Below are 21,117 nucleotides of genomic sequence, written 5' to 3' on the forward strand. Positions count from 1 at the left end.
CAGTATTATAGTAGTTATATTCTTGTACATAGGAGGCAGTATTATAGTAGTTATATTCTTGTACATAGTGGCAGTATTATAGTAGTTATATTCTTGTACATAGGGGCAGTATTATAGTAGTTATATTCTTGTACATAGGAGCAGTATTATAGTAGTTATATTCTTGTACATAGGGGCAGTATTATAGTAGTTATATTCTTGTACATAGGGGCAGTATTATAGTAGTTATATTCTTGTACATAGGAGCAGTATTATAGTAGTTATATTCTTGTACATAGGGGCAGTATTATAGTAGTTATACTCTTGTACATAGGGGCAGTATTATAGTAGTTATATTCTTGTACATAGGGGACAGTATTATAGTAGTTATATTCTTGTACATATGAGCAGTATTATAGTAGTTATATTCTTGTACATAGGGGACAGTACTATAGTAGTTATATTCTTGTACATATGAGCAGTATTGTAGTAGTTAAATTCTTGTACATAGGGGCAGTATTATAGTAGTTATATTCTTGTACATAGGGGGCAGTATTACAGTAGTTATATTCTTGTACATAGGAGCAGTATTATAGTAGTTATATTCTTGTACATAGGGGGCAGTATTGTAGTAGTTATATTCTTGTACATAGGAGCAGTATTATAGTAGTAATATTCTTGTACATAGGGGCAGTATTACAGTAGTTATATTCTTGTACATAGGGGGCAGTATTATAGTAGTTATATTCTTGTACATAGGGAGCAGTATTATAGTAGTTATGTTCTTGTACATAGGGGCAGTAATATAGTAGTTATATTCTTGTACATAGGGGCAGTATTATAGTAGTTATATTCTTGTACATAGGGGGCAGTATTATAGTAGTTATATTCTTGTACATAGGAGCAGTATTATAGCAGTTATATTCTTGTACATAGGAGCAGTATTATAGTAGATATATTATTGTACATAGGGGGCAGTATTACAGTAGTTATATTCTTGTACATAGGAGCAGTATTATAGTAGTTATATTCTTGTACATAGGGGCAGTATTGTAGTAGTTATATTCTTGTACATAGGAGCAGTATTACAGTAGATATATTCTTGTACATAGGGGCAGTATTATAGTAGTTATATTCTTGTACATAGGAGCAGTATTATAGCAGTTATATTCTTGTACATAGGAGCAGTATTATAGTAGATATATTATTGTACATAGGGGAGCAGTATTATAGTAGTTATATTCTTGTACATAGGGGCAGTATTATAGTAGTTATATTCTTGTACATAGGGGGCAGTATTACAGTAGTTATATTCTTGTACATAGGAGCAGTATTATAGTAGTTATATTCTTGTACATAGGGGGCAGTATTGTAGTAGTTATATTCTTGTACATAGGAGCAGTATTACAGTAGATATATTCTTGTACATAGGGGCAGTATTATAGTAGTTATATTCTTGTACATAGGAGCAGTATTATAGTAGTTATATTCTTGTACATAGGAGCAGTATTATAGCAGTTATATTCTTGTACATAGGGGGCAGTATTACAGTAGTTATATTCTTGTACATAGGGGGCAGTATTATAGTAGTTATATTCTTGTACATAGGGGGTAGTATTGTAGTAGTTATATTCTTGTATATAGGAGCAGTATTATAGTAGTTATATTCTTGTACATAGGGGCAGTATTATAGTAGTTATATTCTTGTACATAGGGGGCAGTATTATAGTACTTATATTCTTGTACATAGGGGCAGTATTATAGTAGTTATATTCTTGTACATAGGGGCAGTATTATAGTACTTATATTCTTGTACATAGGGGCAGTATTATAGTAGTTATATTCTTGTACATAGGAGCAGTATTATAGTAGTTATATTCTTGTACATAGGGGCAGTATTATAGTACTTATATTCTTGTACATAGGGGGCAGTATTATAGTACTTATATTCTTGTACATAGGGGGCAGTATTATAGTAGTTATATTCTTGTATATAGGGGCAGTATTATAGTAGTTATATTCTTGTACATAGGAGCAGTATTATAGTAGTTATATTCTTGTACATAGGGGCAGTATTATAGTACTTATATTCTTGTACATAGGGGGCAGTATTATAGTACTTATATTCTTGTACATAGGGGGCAGTATTATAGTAGTTATATTCTTGTATATAGGGGCAGTATTATAGTAGTTATATTCTTGTACGTAGGGGCAGTATTATAGTAGTTATATTCTTGTACATAGGGGGCAGTATTATAGTACTTATATTCTTGTACATAGGGGCAGCATTATAGTAGTTATATTCTTGTACATAGGGGCAGTATTATAGTAGTTATATTCTTGTACATAGGGGGCAGTATTATAGTACTTATATTCTTGTACATAGGAGCAGTATTATAGTAGTTATATTCTTGTACATAGGGGCAGTATTATAGTAGTTATATTCTTGTACATAGGGGGCAGTATTATAGTAGTTATATTCTTGTACATAGGGGCAGCATTATAGTAGTTATATTCTTGTACATAGGGGCAGTATTATAGTAGTTATATTCTTGTACATAGGGAGCAGTATTATAGTACTTATATTCTTGTACATAGGGGCAGTGTTATAGTAGTTATATTCTTGTACATAGGGGCAGTATTATAGTACTTATACCCTTACTTTACCTGTGCTGGAAGAAGCTCTCTAGCGCTTTACACACGGTGTACCGCTCTGTGGGTGTAAGCAGATGTTCCAGCTGTTGGCTAAAACTACGCCCTTGGATACGAATGTTGGATGGAAGGATTTCTGCTACCCACTGGAGGGAAGTGAGAGCAGATGTTGGGACAGTGGTATCAGAATCGGAATCTGTAATACAAGTGGTAATGAACGAAATGGAGAATTCAAGCATTAATAAGAAAATCAGTCTTTAACTAGATAGAGTAAGTGAATAAGATTTTAGAAAACAATGAGTTTGCAGTTATAGTTATTGGCACCAGGTGGCAGCACACCTTATCATGCAGATAATCTCTTACAGTAACTGCAGATCTGCACTGAGCTGTAAAATAATTCCGCCATTCAGTAACACATATATTTCCGTCCCCTCACCTGCACAGTACGACACGCTGCCCTCTTCCACTACTAATGTTGGCATCGCGCCGCTGCCTTGTAGCATGCAGACCACCTTCTCATGGCAACAGTTCCTAAAAGTAAAAACAGGAGGGAAATGTTGGATGCGCCATCATCTTATAGAAGGAAATACAGCTCTGGGGGATGAACAGCTGCTCGTAAAAAGAGAAGTTCTAAGCAGACAAAGAGAAGAGGCGCACAATGGCCACTACATGGTGTATACAGCATTATGGGTGGAAAATCCCTTTAAATTATCTTCCCCTCATCCAGCTGGCTCGGGCTCACTATTAATTCCTTCCTTGTCACTGAGCCCATTATATTACATTTCATTACACCAACATCCGTCATCATTGTGTCTCCGCAGACGAGCCGAGCGCCTCACCTCATGTCCAGGCCGTTCAAGAATAATATCCTGTCTCCGGGCTGGAGCCCGGCCACCTCTGCGGGGCTGCCTGAAAGAGAGACGTCATCACAGCCTGACACCACCATGTGCACACTACACCGCTGCAGGGGCTACGCCATCAAGGCCTAGGACACAACAGAAACTGCAGATACATGTGCTCAGGAAAGGGAGGGAGGGAGGAAGGAAAGAGGGAAAGGAAAGGGAGGAAGGAAAGAGGGAATGGGAGGAAGGAAAGAGGGAATGGGAGGAAGGAAAGAGGGAAAGGAAAGGGAGGAAGGAAAGAGGGAATGGGAGGAAGGAAAGAGGGAATGGGAGGAAGGAAAGAGGGAATGGGAGGAAGGAAAGAGGGAAAGGAAAGGGAGGAAGGAAAGAGGGAAAGGAAAGGGAGGAAGGAAAGAGGGAATGGGAGGAAGGAAAGAGGGAATGGGAGGAAGGGAAAGGAAAGGGAGGAAGGAAAGAGGGAAAGGAAAGGGAGGAAGGAAAGAGGGAATGAGAGGAAGGAAAGAGGGAATGGGAGGAAGGAAAGAGGGAAAGGAAAGGGAGGAAGGAAAGAGGGAAAGGAAAGGGAGGAAGGAAAGAGGAAATGGGAGGAAGGAAAGAGGGAATGGGAGGAAGGGAAAGGAAAGGGAGGAAGGAAAGAGGGAAAGGAAAGGGAGGAAGGAAGGGAGGGAAGAAGGAAGGAAAGGGAGGGAGGAAGGAAGGAAGGAAAGAGAGAAAGAAAAGGGAGGAAGGAAAGAGAGAAAGGGAGGGAAGAAGGAAGGAAAGAGAGGAAGGAAAGGAAGGGAGGGAAGAAGGAAGGAAAGCGATAAAGGAAAGGAAGGATGGAAGGAAGGGAGGGAAGAAGGAAGGAAAGGGAGGAAGGAAGAAAGGAAAGGGAGGAAGGAAAGAGAGAAGGGAAAGGAAGGATGGAAGGAAAGGAGGGAAGAAGGAAGGAAGGAAAGGGAGGAAAGAGAGAAAGGGAAGTGAGGAAGGAAAGAGAGAAAGGAAATGAAGGAAGGGAGGGAAGAAAGAAAGGGAGAGAGGAAGGGAGGAAGAAAGATAGAAATAAAGAAAAAAAGGAGATAAGGAAAGAGAGAAAGGGAAGGAAGGAAGGAAGGGAGGGAAGGAAGGAAAGAAGGGAGGAAGGAAGGAAAGAAGGGAGGAAGGAAAGAAAGAGAGGAAGGAAAGATGAAAGAATGAAAGAAAGGCAGGAGGGAAAGGAGGGAGGAAAGAGAGAAAGGAAAGAAAGGAAGGGAGGGAACAAGGAAGGAAGGAAGGTAGGGAGGGAGAAAGATAGAAATAAAAAGAAAAGGGATAAGGAAAGGGAGGAAGGAAGTAAAAAGAGAAAGGAAAGAAGGATGGAAGGAAAGAGAGAAAGGAAGGAAGGGAAAGAGGAATGAAGGAAGGAGAGGAAGGAAAGGAGGAAGGAAGGAAAGAAAGGAAGGGAGGAAGGAAGGAAAGAGAAAGAAAGGGAGGGAAGGTGGAAGGAGAGAGAGAAAGGAAGGAAGGGAGGGAATAAAGAAGGAAGGAAGAACGAAAGTAGATAGATAGAGCTATAAGATAGATACTATAAAAATGATGTACCTCCTAACAGAATGAAGTGTGAACAGGTACGAGCCGCTGTGACTGTATTATATACAGCAGCCTCATTGTGCACCAATATAAGTGCAAATATTGAACTTGTGAATTATTATTACTGCCATATAGACTGTACTTATAATACTGAGGTACATACTGCACATATTGGTATTAGGTCAGGGTCAGACCAGAGTACGGTCACCTTGCCGTGGCCGGTGGGCACATATGAATTCGCCCATTTGTGCGCTGCGTCCCTCTGTATTATAAGTGTGGTCTATTTGACATTAATGTAAGTTAAGTCATATATTTGATGGTTGCACTTATCCTAGCTCACACGGCGGCCGCTGGATTCTGTGGTTTGTGGCCGCTGACTTTTAGTTATTTTGTCGGTTCGGGGCATTTCTCGTTTCTTACGGTCAGATTGTTTTACATGAATATTTACATTGCACTTATGACATAACGATGGCAAACACTGTACCTGGGAGAATGGACTCTATCCATACTGGAGCATTGCCCCGTAACGTGAACCCAAAGCTGCTACTTCCCTTACACACCCGTATCGTCCTGCAGAGACAGAAATAGGAAGTGGTCTGGATAAAAAACATCTTACCGTTATGTGTATACAGCTCCTATGCAGACCATCACGGTTACAGACTATCTGATCTTGCAGCCGATCTATTCTCTTCTGTTTAAAATGAGGCTGAGCAACATGACTGAGCATCAGACTACACACGTTTGTTTGCCGTCTGGAGACATAAAGCCCTGCATAGGTGCTGTATACACAAAACGGGTCTGTTTATCATTTAAGACTATTTGCAGCTGTATTTATTTAGATCAATGGAAAAAGTGGTTGTAAAATTGTGAAAGAGTGCACCCCCTCTAAGGTATTACATTTACCTGTGTGGTTTCCCGGTGCCCACACTGCCAGCAATAAGGGAACTGCTCTTCTTCATTCCCCTGCCCACCTCATCCTGGCAGTGCGGCATAGGAGCTGCCCTTGTGGACACCAGCAACCTTTCATGGTGGTCTTCACTACGACTCCTCCTCAGACGATTGCTGCGCTCACTCCTGGATCGGCAGATCTTGCTGATGAGACTCTGGGACACAACATGGTCAAAACGTTGCCGATGTTTCTTGGGGATGAATATTCTGGGGAAGATAATAGATAAGATACGTTAGTGAAGGAGTGAATTCATGGACTCATCTACTACTTCCTTCACCCTCGTCCGATCTGTTACTACCTCCACTACTTCCCTTCCAGTCTACTACAACCTTCTTCTCCAACCACTTTATTCAACCTTGTGTCTAACCAGGAGACCACTTCCAACCCTGTGACCGACCAATCTACCATGTGCTTCCTCCACAACCACAAACAATTTATCTCTTCCCCGTACAATAAATCTACTTCGTTCCTCAAGTGACCAGTTCTACCAAGTCCATAAGCCAGTCCACCTCTATCCCATCAGTTGCTTACATCTCTTACCCACCCATCTCTCCCACATCCAATCTACTACTTTCTCCATCTCCCATCCAACCAAACCGTAACCCACCATCCTGCCAGTAAGTTCCATCTGTAACCCCCTTCTTCTCTAACCAATACCACCGTCTTCACCATTCTATTATCACTTTAATCACAATCATCCAACCATCTTCCCAATCATCAAATCCATCTTTCCCTCTTCCACTATTCATTTACTTTCCTCATGCCTGAACCCAACCACATGATCCCTTCCACTCCAACATCCAGCCAACCTATCACCTCCTTCCTACCATCCAACAAATTGACAATTTATCTCCTTCACCATAAACAAAACACTCTAAACTTGCACCAAGTCCTGCAGTCAACATTCTACCACCATCCCGCCAGTTAGTCACATTTCTAACCCTCTTCTTCTCCAACCAATACTACTTTCTTCACCATCCTATTATCACCCTCGTCCAAACAAGCTACCATTCTTCTCAACCATCAAATCCAACTTTCAAGAGATCACTTCTACTCTTGCATCTAGCCAACCTATCCTTTCCATTTTCTCATCCAACCAATCTAAAGTTTTCCACCTCCCATGAAACCAACTTACTACTTCCATCATGCCTGAACCCAATTAAGAGATGACTTCCAACTCAGTTCCTTCTTCCGATCCTAAAATTCTACTATTTTCTTCTTTACTTGAAACCAGTCTACTTCTTCACTCTTGCCATTTCCCAAAAAAGGTTTCACCAAGTTCACAAGTCAAACTGTCGAGTCTACCACCAACCCACCATTTGGACATTGTTTTTTTCCCCTTCTGCATCCAATCTACTTTATCTCCGGTGTATATAGTCTATCACTGTTGTATCTATCAAACCAACATTTCCCTTTTCCAAGGAAAAACAACTTCCCTCAAGCCAGACCCCAACTGGGAGATTCCTTCTATCTTTGGGTCCATCCAACCTATCATGTCCTTCTATGGATCCAACCAATGTACCATTACCCAAGAAATCACTCTAGTACCTCCCTCATGCTCCTTCTAAGTGACCAGGTCCAAGAAGATCACTAGCCAAACAGTCTACCATCAGTTGGTCACATCTCTTATCCCCTGCTTGCTCCTTCTAAGTGATCACGTCCATGAAGATCACTAGCCAAACAGTCTACCATCAGTTGGTCACATCCCTTATCCCCAGCTTGCTCATTTCTAAGTGACCAGGTCCATGAAGATCACTAGCCAAGCAGTCTACCATCAGTTGGTCACATCCCTTATCCCCGGCTTGCTCATTTCTAAGTGACCAGGTCCATGAAGATCACTAGCCAAGCAGTCTACCATCAGTTGGTCACATCCCTTATCCCCGGCTTGCTCATTTCTAAGTGACCAGGTCCATGAAGATCACTAGCCAAGCAGTCTACCATCAGTTGGTCACATCCCTTACCCCCTTCTTGCTCCTTCTAAGTGACCACGTCCATGAAGATCATTAGCCAAACAGTCTACCATCAGTTGGTCACATCCCTTATCCCTGGCTTGCTCCTTCTAAGTGATCACGTCCATGAAAATCACTAGCCAAAGAGTCTACCATCAGTTAGTCACAACCCTTACCCACTTCTTCCACTTCCAAACCCACCACCACTTCTTTCTGTGATCTCCATAGAACGAATGGGTTACTAAGTCTATTAATGAACATCGATCACTTTATTTGTCCTCCACAATCTACTTGTGTTTCTCACCTCCGTCTCAGCAGGACGCGATGACAACTATTCCTTGTCTCCGTTACACCCTTTAATTCCCAAACATTTAATTTTTTTTTCCTTCTTATAGTCTTTTCTCCCTCCTTCCAGCAGCGCTGACATTTCGACGGGGGAGCAGAAGGAAGTCTCAGAAGATTTGGCAGAACGAGTCTCATCGTATAATTATCCCAGCAGCGAGATAAAAGCCGGCTTGCAAGCGTGCACACGCCATCACTCAGCCCGGGCAGCATCTCCAGCGTCTGCCACCTTGGTATTTTCAGATCAAAGGATAAAGATTCTCCCCTCTCTCTTTCTGTTTCTCGCACACTGCAGGGTTCACCCAAAGTACAAAGCGGGCGCCGTGTCTTTTGATTTGTTTTTGACATGTTGTCATTTAACGCAACCTCAAATCTGCTTTACGGGACAAATCATTCGCTCCTTTACCGCGGCGTTAGTCTCATCGGAGGATCACGTGGCGGTCCTGGTGCACACTTGGCGTCACCGACAATATTACCGTAGTCAGAGCCATTAAATACCGCACACATGTGTTAAACCCTGGGCTTACCTTTTTAAATGGAACTATTCAGCTAGAATATTTTGCATCTAATAAGTTAGATGTATGACACAATGTGATACCAACGACCCTGTATGGCGACACGTATAGCCCTTACGGTTCTGCAATATACGCACCGCCATATAATGCTGCAATTCTACACCGTATTCTTCCCCAGACGCAATGATACTAAAGAATACTTCTGTAAGAGGATATAGGATGAAATATTTTAATAAAAGTGTGCCGCCTAATTTTGTCATGCTGTATACCGCCACATCCGAGCCATCTAGATCACCGCTATAGACGTCTATACTGTATCTCCATATGTGTCTGATTTTATAAAGAATCCAACGGAGAGAAAATTATGTCATATTCCATGGTAAAGGAGAATATTTCTATAATATGGTGCCATGAGGAAGCACTATATGGCGGCACAGCACACTCGAGCTTGAGGAACTCTATGTGCCCACCATAGCCAAAGAAGCACATTCATACTGATGTCTTACCCCTCTACCGACAGGACCAGGAAAACGGCTAAGTGAGTGCCTCCAAGTGACATATTTGCAAAAGTATTAACCCCCCTGCCTTCATCTTTTCATGTGAGCCAAACAGATGCTACAGTCATTAAGAGAACTGGGAAGATAAATGAAAGAAAGTGCCGCCGAGTTAATGGCTTCTTACCTCTTGAAGTGGATGCGGAGCTGCCATTGTGTCTATTACCTCGCGCGTTAAAAGCTTCGTTCATTCAGGAACCCGATTATACCGCAATAACTGATCAGTGTGAATACCAAGATTGGGAGGATCGGGCACTAATTAGGAATCATGAAGGGAATAAGGCATAAAGGGAAAGTGCGCTCTCCTATCGGAGATTGATTTATAGTTCTGCACATCCTGATCTACCTGGTGCATGAACCTAATGCGAGAATTGCAGTGCGGACTGACACAAGCACTACCATTTCCATTTGTCCTCCTGGATCAGCTGCCCAGAACAGGTAGTGTGTGAGTATGAGCGTGAGTGTGATCACCAAAGTGAGTGACTATCAACGTACATATATGTGTATATGAGTATGAGTGTAAGTTTGGGCGCACGTGTGAAAATAACAGTGGGTAGTAGTAGAAATATAAGTGAGATTGTGTCCGAGTATAAGAGTGAGTTTGTACTTAGGTGTGTACTATGTACGAGTGTAATTGTGAGGATAACAGCGACTAAATACAAGTGTGAATATGAGTATAGGGGCGTATTTAAAGGGACTCTCTCAGCAAGATTTTGTCCCCCATACTATATATATGGACATGTCGCTCTTTCAAAGACAAGTCCAGCAATACCTGTACATGGCCGGTCCGTTCCTCCATTACTGAGAAATCAACGTTTATATTGATATGCAAATGAGGCTGAAGAGCTTTGGTAGATCTGAAGCCTCTGTCACTCCAGCTCTATTCTCCGCTAAGCACCACCTCCTCAAGCTTGACTGTCAGCCTCTATGCTGTATGACTTCACGCAAAAGGAGTCATCAGTCAAGAAGGAGGATGCGGTGCTGAGTGGGAAATAGAGCTGGAGTGACAGAGGCTTCAGATCTACCATAGCTCTTCAGCCTCATTTGCATATCAATTCCCAAGTCGATTCTCTGTAATGGAAGAACGGACTGGCCATGTAAAGGTATTGCTGGACTTGCCTTTGGAAGAGCTACACGTCCATATACATAGTTTGGGGGGTGAAATCCTGTTGACAGATTTCCTTTAATATGGGAATGTCACAGTCAGGAAGCAACAACAAGAAATCAATATCAAGTATAATGGTGAGTGTATGAGTGAGAGTAATAGCAAGTATGTAAGTATAAGTGTGATTGTGAGTGTATGAGTCAGTAAACAATGTACAGTGAGTGGATATATATGTGCATGCATGATTGTGAGCGTATGAATGGGTATACAAGTGATTCTACATACAAGTGTATATATACTTATTAGTGTGCGTACGGCTGTGAGCCCCGGTAAATTTGGGTGTATGAGTTGTCCAGTGTGTATTAGGGTCCGTGAACACACTGGATGCATGTGCTGTGCACACACTGGATGCATGTGCTGTGCACACACTGGGTGCATGTGCTGCGCACACACTGGATGCATGAGCTGCGCACACACTGAATGCATGTGCTGCGCACACACTGGATGCATGTGCTGCGCACACACTGGATGCATGTGCTGTGCACACACTGGATGCCTGTGCTGCGCACACACTGGATGCCTGTGCTGCGAACACACTGGATGCCTGTGCTGCGCACACACTGGATGCATGTGCTGCGCACACACTGAATGCATGTGCTGCGCACACACTGGATGCCTGTGCTGCGCACACACTGGATGCCTGTGCTGCGAACACACTGGATGCCTGTGCTGCGCACACACTGGATGCCTGTGCTGCGCACACACTGGATGCCTGTGCTGCGCACACACTGGATGCATGTGCTGCGCACACACTGGATGCATGTGCTGGGCACACACTGGATGCATGTGCTGCGCACACACTGGATGCCTGTGCTGCGCACACACTGGATGCCTGTGCTGCGCACACACTGGATGCCTGTGCTGCGCACACACTGGATGCCTGTGCTGCGCACACACTGGATGCATGTGCTGCGCACACACTGGATGCATGTGCTGCGCACACACTGGATGCATGTGCTGCGCACACACTGGATGCATGTGCTGCGCACACACTGGATGCATGTGCTGTGCACACACTGGATGCATGTGCTGTGCACACACTGGATGCCTGTGCTGCGCACACACTGGATGCCTGTGCTGTGCACACACTGGATGCATGTGCTGTGCACACACTGGATGTAAGGAAACAGCAACCTCCGGGTCGGTATCATAGCCATACTGGGATAATGAGACTAGTACGGACATCTCAGCCAGTTATATGTTGCACAAGACCCCCATAAGACCGCTATTCACTAAATATTAATTTTTTTAAACTTTTTGAAAATTTGTCAGAATTTACTTCTAAAAATATTCCATACGTTATGATTTCTAAAACTTCCACTCCCTATACCCCAAAATCGCCAACGCTAACCACTGGGGGCGCTCTGATAACAATCCCCTATGTGATGTGTTACTTGAGTGGTGGAAGCCCAATGGCAATTTCTCTAGGACACACTGGCCAGGATATGATTGAACATAAGTAGCTACCACCCCCATTGCAATCTATGGGCTCCGAGACCCTAAAAAGGGATGACCAATCACCTTCAATCGATCAACTTACCGGAAATGCCTGGAAAAGCTGTGATGTTTCCCCATGTTCGGTCAGGTTGGCGCCAGCAGAAGGCCAGTTGATTGACAGCTGGTCAGAGTCAAGGTCACTTACATCGGTGCCGCCACTCCTGCTGTGTCTGTGCCGCTGTCCCTGGTACTGACGCTACAGAGCCTCCTCAGATCTGATGTCTTATCTGTCCCTGGTGTCCTGCCCCTCCTTCACTTGTGCTGGAAACCCATGGGATGCAGCTGTTAATGAGCTGGCTGCGAAACCTCAATCACAGAGAATACCCACAGGAACGCGGCGGAGTCATTGCAATAAACGGTGGGAAGTAGAAAAAGACAGAAGGAGTTTACACAGTCAGAGACGGCGGCTCATATTAACCCTGTTCCTGCTTCCTGTATCTACAGACACTTACGGTCTTACTACTATATGTTACACTCGCGCCCGGACTGACTGGCGTGAACTTGGTTAGTGGTCCAACTGGGCCACGAACCGAGGAGAGCCTGGAGGGGCCTCGCCAGATCCGACCACGAACACATGGCGGTTTAATTGACTCCGTGGTCCGAGGAGGGACGTGGGAGGTGGTCCAGGTGCTACTCCAGGTCAGACCCCGGTAACAGCTGTTGACCCACACCGGGGAATGCAGGAACGGGCAGGTTAGGCTGGTATGCAGACAGGTGGGTACTGGCAGGCACGGCTGGTATGCAGACAGGTGGGTACTGGCAGGCACAGCTGGTATGCAGACAGGCGGGTACTGGCAGGCACGGCTGGTATGCAGACAGGCGGGTACTGGCAGGCACGGCTGGTATGCAGACAGGCGGGTACTGGCAGGCACGGCTGGTATGCAGGCAGGCGGGTACTGGTAGGCACGGCTGGTATGCAGACAGGTGGGTACTGGCAGGCACGGCTGGTATGCAGACAGGCGGGTACTGGCAGGCACGGCTGGTATGCAGACAGGTGGGTACTGGCAGGCACGGCTGGTATGCAGGCAGGCGGGTACTGGCAGGCACGGCTGGTATGCAGACAGGTGGGTACTGGCAGGCAAGGCTGGTATGCAGAAAGGTGGATACTGGCAGGCACGGCTGGTATGCAGACAGGCGGGTACTGGCAGGTAGGAAAACAGGATGGATAGGGACCAGTACAGTCTGGGATACAGGAACAGAGCCGCAGGTGCGGAGGACAAGCGGAGCAGAGCAGAGCAGAACCGCAGGTGCAGAGCAGAACTGCAGGTGCGGAGGACAAGCGGAGCAGGGCAGAACCGCAGGTGCGGACGACAAGTGGAGCAGAGCAGAACCGCAGGTGCGGAGGACAAGCGAAGCAGAGCAGAACCGCAGGTGCAGAGGACAAGCGGAGCAGAGCGGAACCGCAGGTGCGGAGGACAAGCAGAGCAGAGCAGAGAGGAACCGCAGGTGCGGAGGACAAGCAGAGCAGAGCGGAGCAGAGCCGCAGGAAGACAGGACAGGACAGACTGGCAAACACAGGAAGATAGCTAGAACACAGGAGGTAGATACGGAGGCAGGGAAACTGGACAATCAGAACCAGATTCACACAAGGTACTTGCAATGAAGTAGCGAGTGGACACAAAACTCACAAACAGAAGTACAGAGACAACGCATAGGAGTTAGGTACTGGTTCAGACACTGCAGGAGAAGGGAAGGATCGGAAATAGAGACAAACAGGTAACAGGCTAGGAGACAGTTCAGACAGGAACTGACACTGGAACGAGATACAGGAACGAGCCTGGGTACTCAGCCCCCAGGGTGGCGGAACAGACTAGAAGTCACAGATACAGGAACGAGCCTGGGTACTCAGCCCCTATGGTGGCAGAAACATAGAAGATATAGGACAGGACCTGGCAACTCAGTTGCACAGAACACACTGAAAAAGTGTTGCTCAGGCACCTCCCACAGGGTGGAGGAGGTTTAAGTATCCAGTGACTCACAGCAATAGGCTGGGGACGCATTAGGACTGCGCACACTGTAACTTTAAGAATCAGGAAGTGCCAGCACCGCCGCCATAAGCAATCAGACAAGAGACATGCACACAGCAAGTAAAGGAGTATAGTGCACAGCCTGGACTGATAGGTAAGTTGGCGGTCTTTCATGGTGGGAGATGGTAAGCCATGCCAGCACGCCGCAAGGGATGTTACACTATACAATACATTTTGTCAGAATAGGTGAACTCAATTTTCAGGAAAAAGCTCTGCACCCTACAGGGAAACCATCAACAAGCAGGGCAGCTGCTACAACCAAATCTGGTAGTCTCCAGCTAACAGTATTGACCACCTATCAATGGATCGAGGGGGTCCGACTGCTGTTTTCCTAACGCTACATATTTGACCGACACTCCGTGCAAACTCCTCATCAAAATTATCAATTTTCCCAAATGGTCCAGGGAAGCTTAGGGGTTAACAATGTATTTCAGGTGGTCTAGAATACTGACAGGGGCTGGAGGTCATATCTATGATGCTCTTGTAAGCTCATACCTTACTCTAGACGATGAGGACTATTAGCCACATCAATCCTGGTGGTCTAGAGTGAGATCTAGGTTTAAACCTAATATTATTGATGGTTTAGGGAAGTGAAGGGGTTAAAGGTAATTTTATAATATATTTTTATTGGGCTGCAAACCTCCACTATTTCATTTCCTCAAAGCATACAAGTAATTAATAAAACTTTGGCTTTTCACACCCTCTAGTGGTAGCTCCCTCGCAAAAAAAACATAAAACCAGCTATATATCTCTATGTAATGAGCTCCCCCTAGTGATCACTATCGGAAGAAAAAAAAAAAGTATCATTCAACTCTACGGTTGTCTGCAGCTTCTTGTCTTCTTCTGTTTTCTGACAACCAATATAGCTGCCATTCCAATCTGTAGGATTTTGACCCAGATTGGGTGTCAGATTGTCCGAAATATGCAAGGATACTGGAACCAGGGATATATCGCTCCATTATTAGGCAGGGACACCGAAGCTGGATCGGTCTAGCAGTGTTGCTAATTTCAGAGTGGAAACTGGCCACTGCTGATAGATTGCAGAGGTGGCCGAGGTGACCGGTAATCTAGGCAACAAGCTGTAAACTACAAAACTTAAGAAATAAAATATATTATATAATATAAGAATAATAATATATAAGAATATATTGCAATAAACTGCAATGTTCTTTAGTTTCATCATTAATAAACATGAGACCACCCCCTTTAAGGAGTCTGGGAAAGTTGGGGGACAACCCCTGAGGGGTAGTCAGGGCTATTATGATTGTGGCCCCACTATTAGCATTTTGTGACCAACCATGGTCACATCTGCTGAGTATAGGTGTCCACAGACCTCCACAAACAATCCCCAGAGATTGGAGATGTGTGAACACAAGTCGAGATTTTATTTCTCATGAATCCGAAAATTGGAAAAAAAACTTGTTACCTAAAAATAACAAGCTCTCCTGCCTGACCTCGATTCTGCTTCTAACACAGCTCCTCAGGGGAGATGATACCAGCGTAAAAGGAAACCTGGACACCATCCCAGATCTGAGATCCAGCAGACACAATCAGGCTGAAGATAAATATGTCACAGCCCGACTCCATCAATGATACCCCAATGTCCCGGCCAGCGTCTAACATGCCCCCGAAGCCCGAAAATTCAGGTAGGATTCCTGTTAACTCCAATGTAACCCTCCCACAACATCACAAGGGTTCAGGAAGCTTAGACATAAGGAGATCATTGATGAGACCCGTAAAGTTGTCCTTGTGCCTCAGTATGACAGGGGTAGTCACCGGAGTTTGCCTTTCCTTAGCAAACAAAACAATATATATATTTTTAAAGGGGAGTTTCACCAAAATTTATTCCAGCTTCTCCTAAAATACCTCACTGGTAAGTCTCCGGTATCATTCTGTACTATCATTTAAAAAAAATATGCATAAAAAGTGGACTTCACTTTTAAAAGCCTCTTCTACCCGAGTAAATGGGCTTTGGACATACTGTCACGGGTGTATCAAGTGTGACAGACAGTAGCTCTGGATCTGGCTGTAGAAGGTCACTGCATTTGGCATTGCAGACACCTTCTTGATCCTCTCATCTCTGTAGTGTAGTGATATTCTTTTCCTTTAGGACCCAGCAGCGAGCTCCACCTTCTGCTGCTAATTGACTCATCCTTGCTTGGTAGTTAAAAACTCTCAGTGTCTCCAGAGAGTCGCCGGTGATAGTTCTGGGTTCCTCTGTCCATGCCTGGAGTACTGGTAGTTGGCTAGTTTCTTCTTGGACTTCCCTTGGAGGACAGTTGGCGTTATCACTCTGATGTCTTCTCAAGCTAAGTGTATCCCATTTGTTTGTTTACCTTGTTGTCTTTAGTTACAGTGGGGCCTGACAAGTGCTCACCTCTCCCCCTCCCTACTTAGGGCCTAGCTCTAGGGACATTCAGGGATTAGTTTTCCTGCTCAGAGATAGGCGCGGAACCTATTTAGGGAAGATAGGTTAGTCAGGTTAATATTAGATCTGCCTAGGGGTCTCCACTCCCCCTTTTCCTAGTTGTTGGGCTCCCTTCACCCTCTTCCTGTCGTTGTACACTTGTTCCTTCCCTCATCTTGCGTGACACATACCCTTTAAATTACCATGAAAGCCCCTAGTACACCATGTTTTCAAGACTGGTATTTCTTGGTGACTTGGGGTGCTTATTGAATATAATAGATGCCTTATGGGAGTCTCCAAGGCACTCGCATCATTTAATATTTAAAGGGGATTTGTCACCGGGTCAAAAATGGACAATTTTTGCTCTTATTTTATTGCCGCTGCTTCCCTGAGTATTCCATTTTTATTTTTTTTTAATCCACCATACAGTTCTACAGATATCGATTTTTATAGTTTTTACCAGGGAAGAAAGGCCCACCGGATCCTCAGGGGCGTGTCTTTAGACTGCTCTGCATAATGAGACACGCCCCCTTAGTAAACGCCATTAAATAGTAGCACTAAATAAAAATGTTCTTATCTCTGGAACCATATGGCGGATTTAAAAAAAAGTAAAAGCCGGAATATTCAGGAGAACAGCGGGAATAAAATAAGAGCAAAAACTGATCACTTTTGACCTGGTGAAGGGTCCTCTTTATAATATGTTCTACCCCTTTTTCTCCCCACGTAGGGTGGTCAAGTATCCCAATGGCAGTGGACAAACCCTTTAAATTATCAAGTTAAATAACAATGGGCTAAAACATATGGGAATCACTAAGGACCTGGCATCTCCTGATGGTCTCCATCTATGTTCAAGGAAGAGTGGGCCATTTTGTTATGTGGTCACTGACCCAATGGCGTTGCAGATATGGAATCAGGATCCATATAATCATGATATCCTTATTTATTTTTGCTTTCTTGTTCATGCAAATTTCTAAAAACGGCGCCTCCAATTTATGAATAAGCTCTGATATTTTTAGGAGCTGGACACCATCACATAGCGGTTATATTACACTCTCAAGATCAGTATCTGATGAGTCTGGGATACATAGTCTTTTTGCCAGTGTTTTACATTATGCCCCAGGTGGGGAAGGCTCGGAGTACACAGCTCTCCTGTAATTGTAGAATTCCCGGGAGCCTGGCATAGAGCGGCACAGAAGGTCACATTAGTGAGGCTGTTTAACGGTAGACGCACTGGAAAGTTATGTATTGATTAGAAGACTATCCATTCACTTTCATTGGATCAAGGAAAGTTTTCAGTGAGAGAATGGAAAGTTCATGCTGAAAGGGAAAGTAGACATTTTCCTAATGCCAGTTTTCTTTTTAATTAAGGAGCTTCCCAGAAGTAAAGATCAATCTACTTACAATCAGAAGGTCTTAAAGGGGATCTATCACCAGGTGAAAAGTGTCCAGTTTTTGCTCTTATTTTATTCCCACTGCTCCCCTGAGTTTTCCGTTTTTTTTTTTTTTTTAAATCCACCACACGGTTCCAGAGATATGTGCCTGTTTAGTTGATACTACATTTTATGGTCTTTACTAAGAAGGCGTGGCTCAAAGCAGTCTAAAGACACGCCCCTGAGAATCCTTTGAGCCACGCCCTTTAGTAAAGACCATACAAAGGTCCATATCTCTGGAACCGTATGGCTGATTGATAAAAAATAAAAAACTAGATACTCAGGAGAGAAGCGGCAATAAAATAAAAACTGGACACTTTTGACTTGGTGACAGATGCTCTTTAAAATCCAGGGATGAGAGTTGTATGAGATTACAAAAACAGGACGGCATTTTTTACGAAACAGCTCCATTCTTGTCCTAAGCATGTGTCTGGTACTGCAGCTTTGCTTTATTTATGTAAAGATGATTTAGATGCAATACCAGATACAGTCTTTTGATAAGAGTGGCACTGTTGCAAGCTTTTTCCCTTTTAACACTTGAACATTTACAACATTGACAACTAGTACTTGACACCCCAAATTACCAACAAGGGGTGAATGACGCAAAGTAAGACGCACCTATCACCTCCAGATATGGTAGTGTCTTGAAGGAGTTAAAATCATTGTCTGCTAACAAGCATCTACCTCTACATCACCCACCAGCTGCTGCAAAAATACAACCCCAAGGCATGTTGGGAGTTGTGGTTTTGCAACAGCTTGAGAGTTGAAGGTTAGATACCACTGCTCTACATAGAATGGGGGACATTGTCATAAGGATGGGGGACATTTCTATAAGATGGGACCATGATGGAGACATTATTATAAAATGTGATAAGGATAGGGACATTATTACAGGACGGGGACCATTATTGAGGGGCGAGAGACATTATTAAAAGCTTTGGAACATTATTACAGGCAGAGGGACATTATTACAGGATAGGGGACCATTATTACAGGATAGGGGACCATTATTACAGGATAGGGACCATTATAACAGGACGAGGGACATGATTACAAGCATGGGGATATTACTACAAGATAGGGGACACTATTACATGAAAGGGACATTATTACAGGACAAGCGACATTATTACAGGGTGAGGGACATTATTACAGGCTTGGGAATATTATTACAGTACAAGCAACATTATTACAGTACGGGGACATTATTACAGGCTTGGGCATAATATTACAGTACGGGGACATTATTACAGGCTTGAGCATATTATTACAGGACGGGGACATTATTACAGGCTTGAGCATATTATTACAGGACGGGGACATTATTACAGGCTTGGGCATATTATTACAGGTCGGGGACATTATTACAGGACAGGGGATATTATTACAGGATTGTGGACATTATTATAGTACAGGGGACATTATTACAGGATGAGGGCCAGAATTACTAAATTACTATATGGGGATAATTGAAAAAAATATATTACTGTATGGGGCCGATTAAGGGTAAAAAAAAAAAAGAGGAAAACATTTAAAAGAGAATGTAAAATAAAGAATGAAAAAATAATGAAATAATATTTGGCCACCATTTATGTAAAAATTGAAGTAAAATGGGAAGACCTGTAATATAACCCATATGATAACATTAAAAAGAATAACCCCCCCCCCCCCCAAAAAAAGAATGACGATCAAAAGTCATATAGAAAAATAATGGTGTCACTGAAAATGTAATCTCCTCCCGCAAAGAACGTGGCCCGTCATATCCAATTTTTTTCTATGTGCGGCCCCTTTAACCGGCTCAGCTTGAGACCCCCGCTCTATATCTTCACAATGTGATGCTATATGGTGCTAGTCTGAGCCGCCATATTTGCAGTCCCATCTTAGGTGATGGACGCTCTTTAATTTCCGCCTCTTTATAGTAGGCAGCGCTCACATCCAAAACCCACTGAAATATGTGATTTAGTGCCATTTCCCACTGACCCAGTTTCTTAATTTCATCCTAGTTTCCTTTTACACAGTGGAGGGGTCCCAGGATAGAAGTGGTGGGGGACGGGAGGATCGGGCATTTCTAAAAACTAGCACAGTCCAAGCTGACAAGCGGCAAAGAAAATGGTCCAAATTTATAAAAGCTAAGAGTAAAACCGGGCTTGTTGTCCATAGCAACCAATCACAGCTCAGCTTTCATTTCAACAACTGCTGTTAAAAATGAAAGCTGGGCTGTGATTGGTTGCTCTACGAAACAAGGCCGGTTTTACTCAGACAGTTTTGATATATGAGGCCCAATGTCTTATTGGACTTAAAAAGTTACCTACACTATGAAAATGTCCAAATAAGTACTGTTAAAAAGAAAATCAAACAACCAATCAAAGCTCAGCTAACATTTCCTAAAGTGCTCTGAAAAAAATGAAAGCTGTGTCGTGATTGGTTGCTATGGGTCTCTCTCTCTCAATCTCTCTTCATTAGGCTTTTTTTAAAAATTAGGCCCCATAAGGGAGATATATCTAAAATGTTGCTAGATATATTAATTTAAGAGTCAACAGAATTATCATTTCCAAATATTAGGGATGGAAAGGTTTACCTGCACCAATCGGGCCCTTATTTGTTAAAAAGAATAATTGCCTTTCTTTTCTACAGCAACCAATCAGATTTCAGATCACATTTCTAAAACTGCTCTGGTAAAATGAAAGCAGTGCTGTGATTGGTTGCTAGGGGCAACAAGGCCTTTTTCTTCGTTTTGTTTTTACAGTTTTGATAAATAGGGGCCAATTTGATAAATGGGGCCCCCTAATATTGTGTCTATCAACCATGTGCCAAAATCCAACTTACCAATGTCCATTTGCTTTGTCACTTTTAATCAAAATGGCTCACATGACGGTGTAATCTATTTGGAGCAATTCGCTAGGGACATATGATAGATTCAGAGGCAAATAGGGGGTGCAGTCGCCCTCGGGCCCTGGAGCCAAGGAGGGACCCAAAAGGAGTGGGATTAACCCCTTCAAACCGTGACCAATTTTCACCTTTGCACTTCCGCTCTTTTCTTCCCCTTTACCCAACAGCCATAACTTTTTTTATTTCTCCTTTGACATATGTTGTTATAGGGCTGTTGTTTTTTTTGCAGAACACATTATAGTTTTGAATGACACCATAAAATGGACTGAAAAACAAGAAAAATATTTCAAGTGAAAAAAAAAAAATAATAATAATTCTACCATTGTTTTTTTTGCTTAAAAAAAATTCCAA

General features: G+C 43.5%; 1 protein-coding gene across 2 annotated transcripts in view; it reads right to left on the reverse strand.

The window, feature by feature from the left end:
* GRID2IP (Grid2 interacting protein) overlaps positions 1-21,117 on the reverse strand; it is a 51,334-nt gene that overhangs the window by 20,893 nt on the left and 9,324 nt on the right. The window contains exons 1-6 of one of the 2 annotated variants that reach the window (XM_073648332.1): positions 12,057-12,315; positions 5,946-6,197; positions 5,527-5,612; positions 3,471-3,540; positions 3,068-3,162; positions 2,647-2,827 (exon numbers count right to left, since the gene is read on the reverse strand). In XM_073648332.1, the coding sequence (XP_073504433.1) occupies positions 2,647-2,827; positions 3,068-3,162; positions 3,471-3,540; positions 5,527-5,612; positions 5,946-6,197; positions 12,057-12,091 (719 nt within the window). In that variant the 5' untranslated portion in view covers positions 12,092-12,315. Of the gene's footprint in view, positions 1-2,646; positions 2,828-3,067; positions 3,163-3,470; positions 3,541-5,526; positions 5,613-5,945; positions 6,198-12,056; positions 12,316-21,117 lie in introns of those variants that run through there. The other variant, XM_073648333.1, reaches the window with a different exon arrangement.

Source organism: Phyllobates terribilis, unplaced genomic scaffold (assembly GCF_046119375.1).
Source record: "Phyllobates terribilis strain yellow unplaced genomic scaffold, ASM4611937v1 Scaffold_9__5_contigs__length_417890890, whole genome shotgun sequence".
In the NCBI taxonomy this organism is placed as follows: domain Eukaryota; kingdom Metazoa; phylum Chordata; class Amphibia; order Anura; family Dendrobatidae; genus Phyllobates; species Phyllobates terribilis.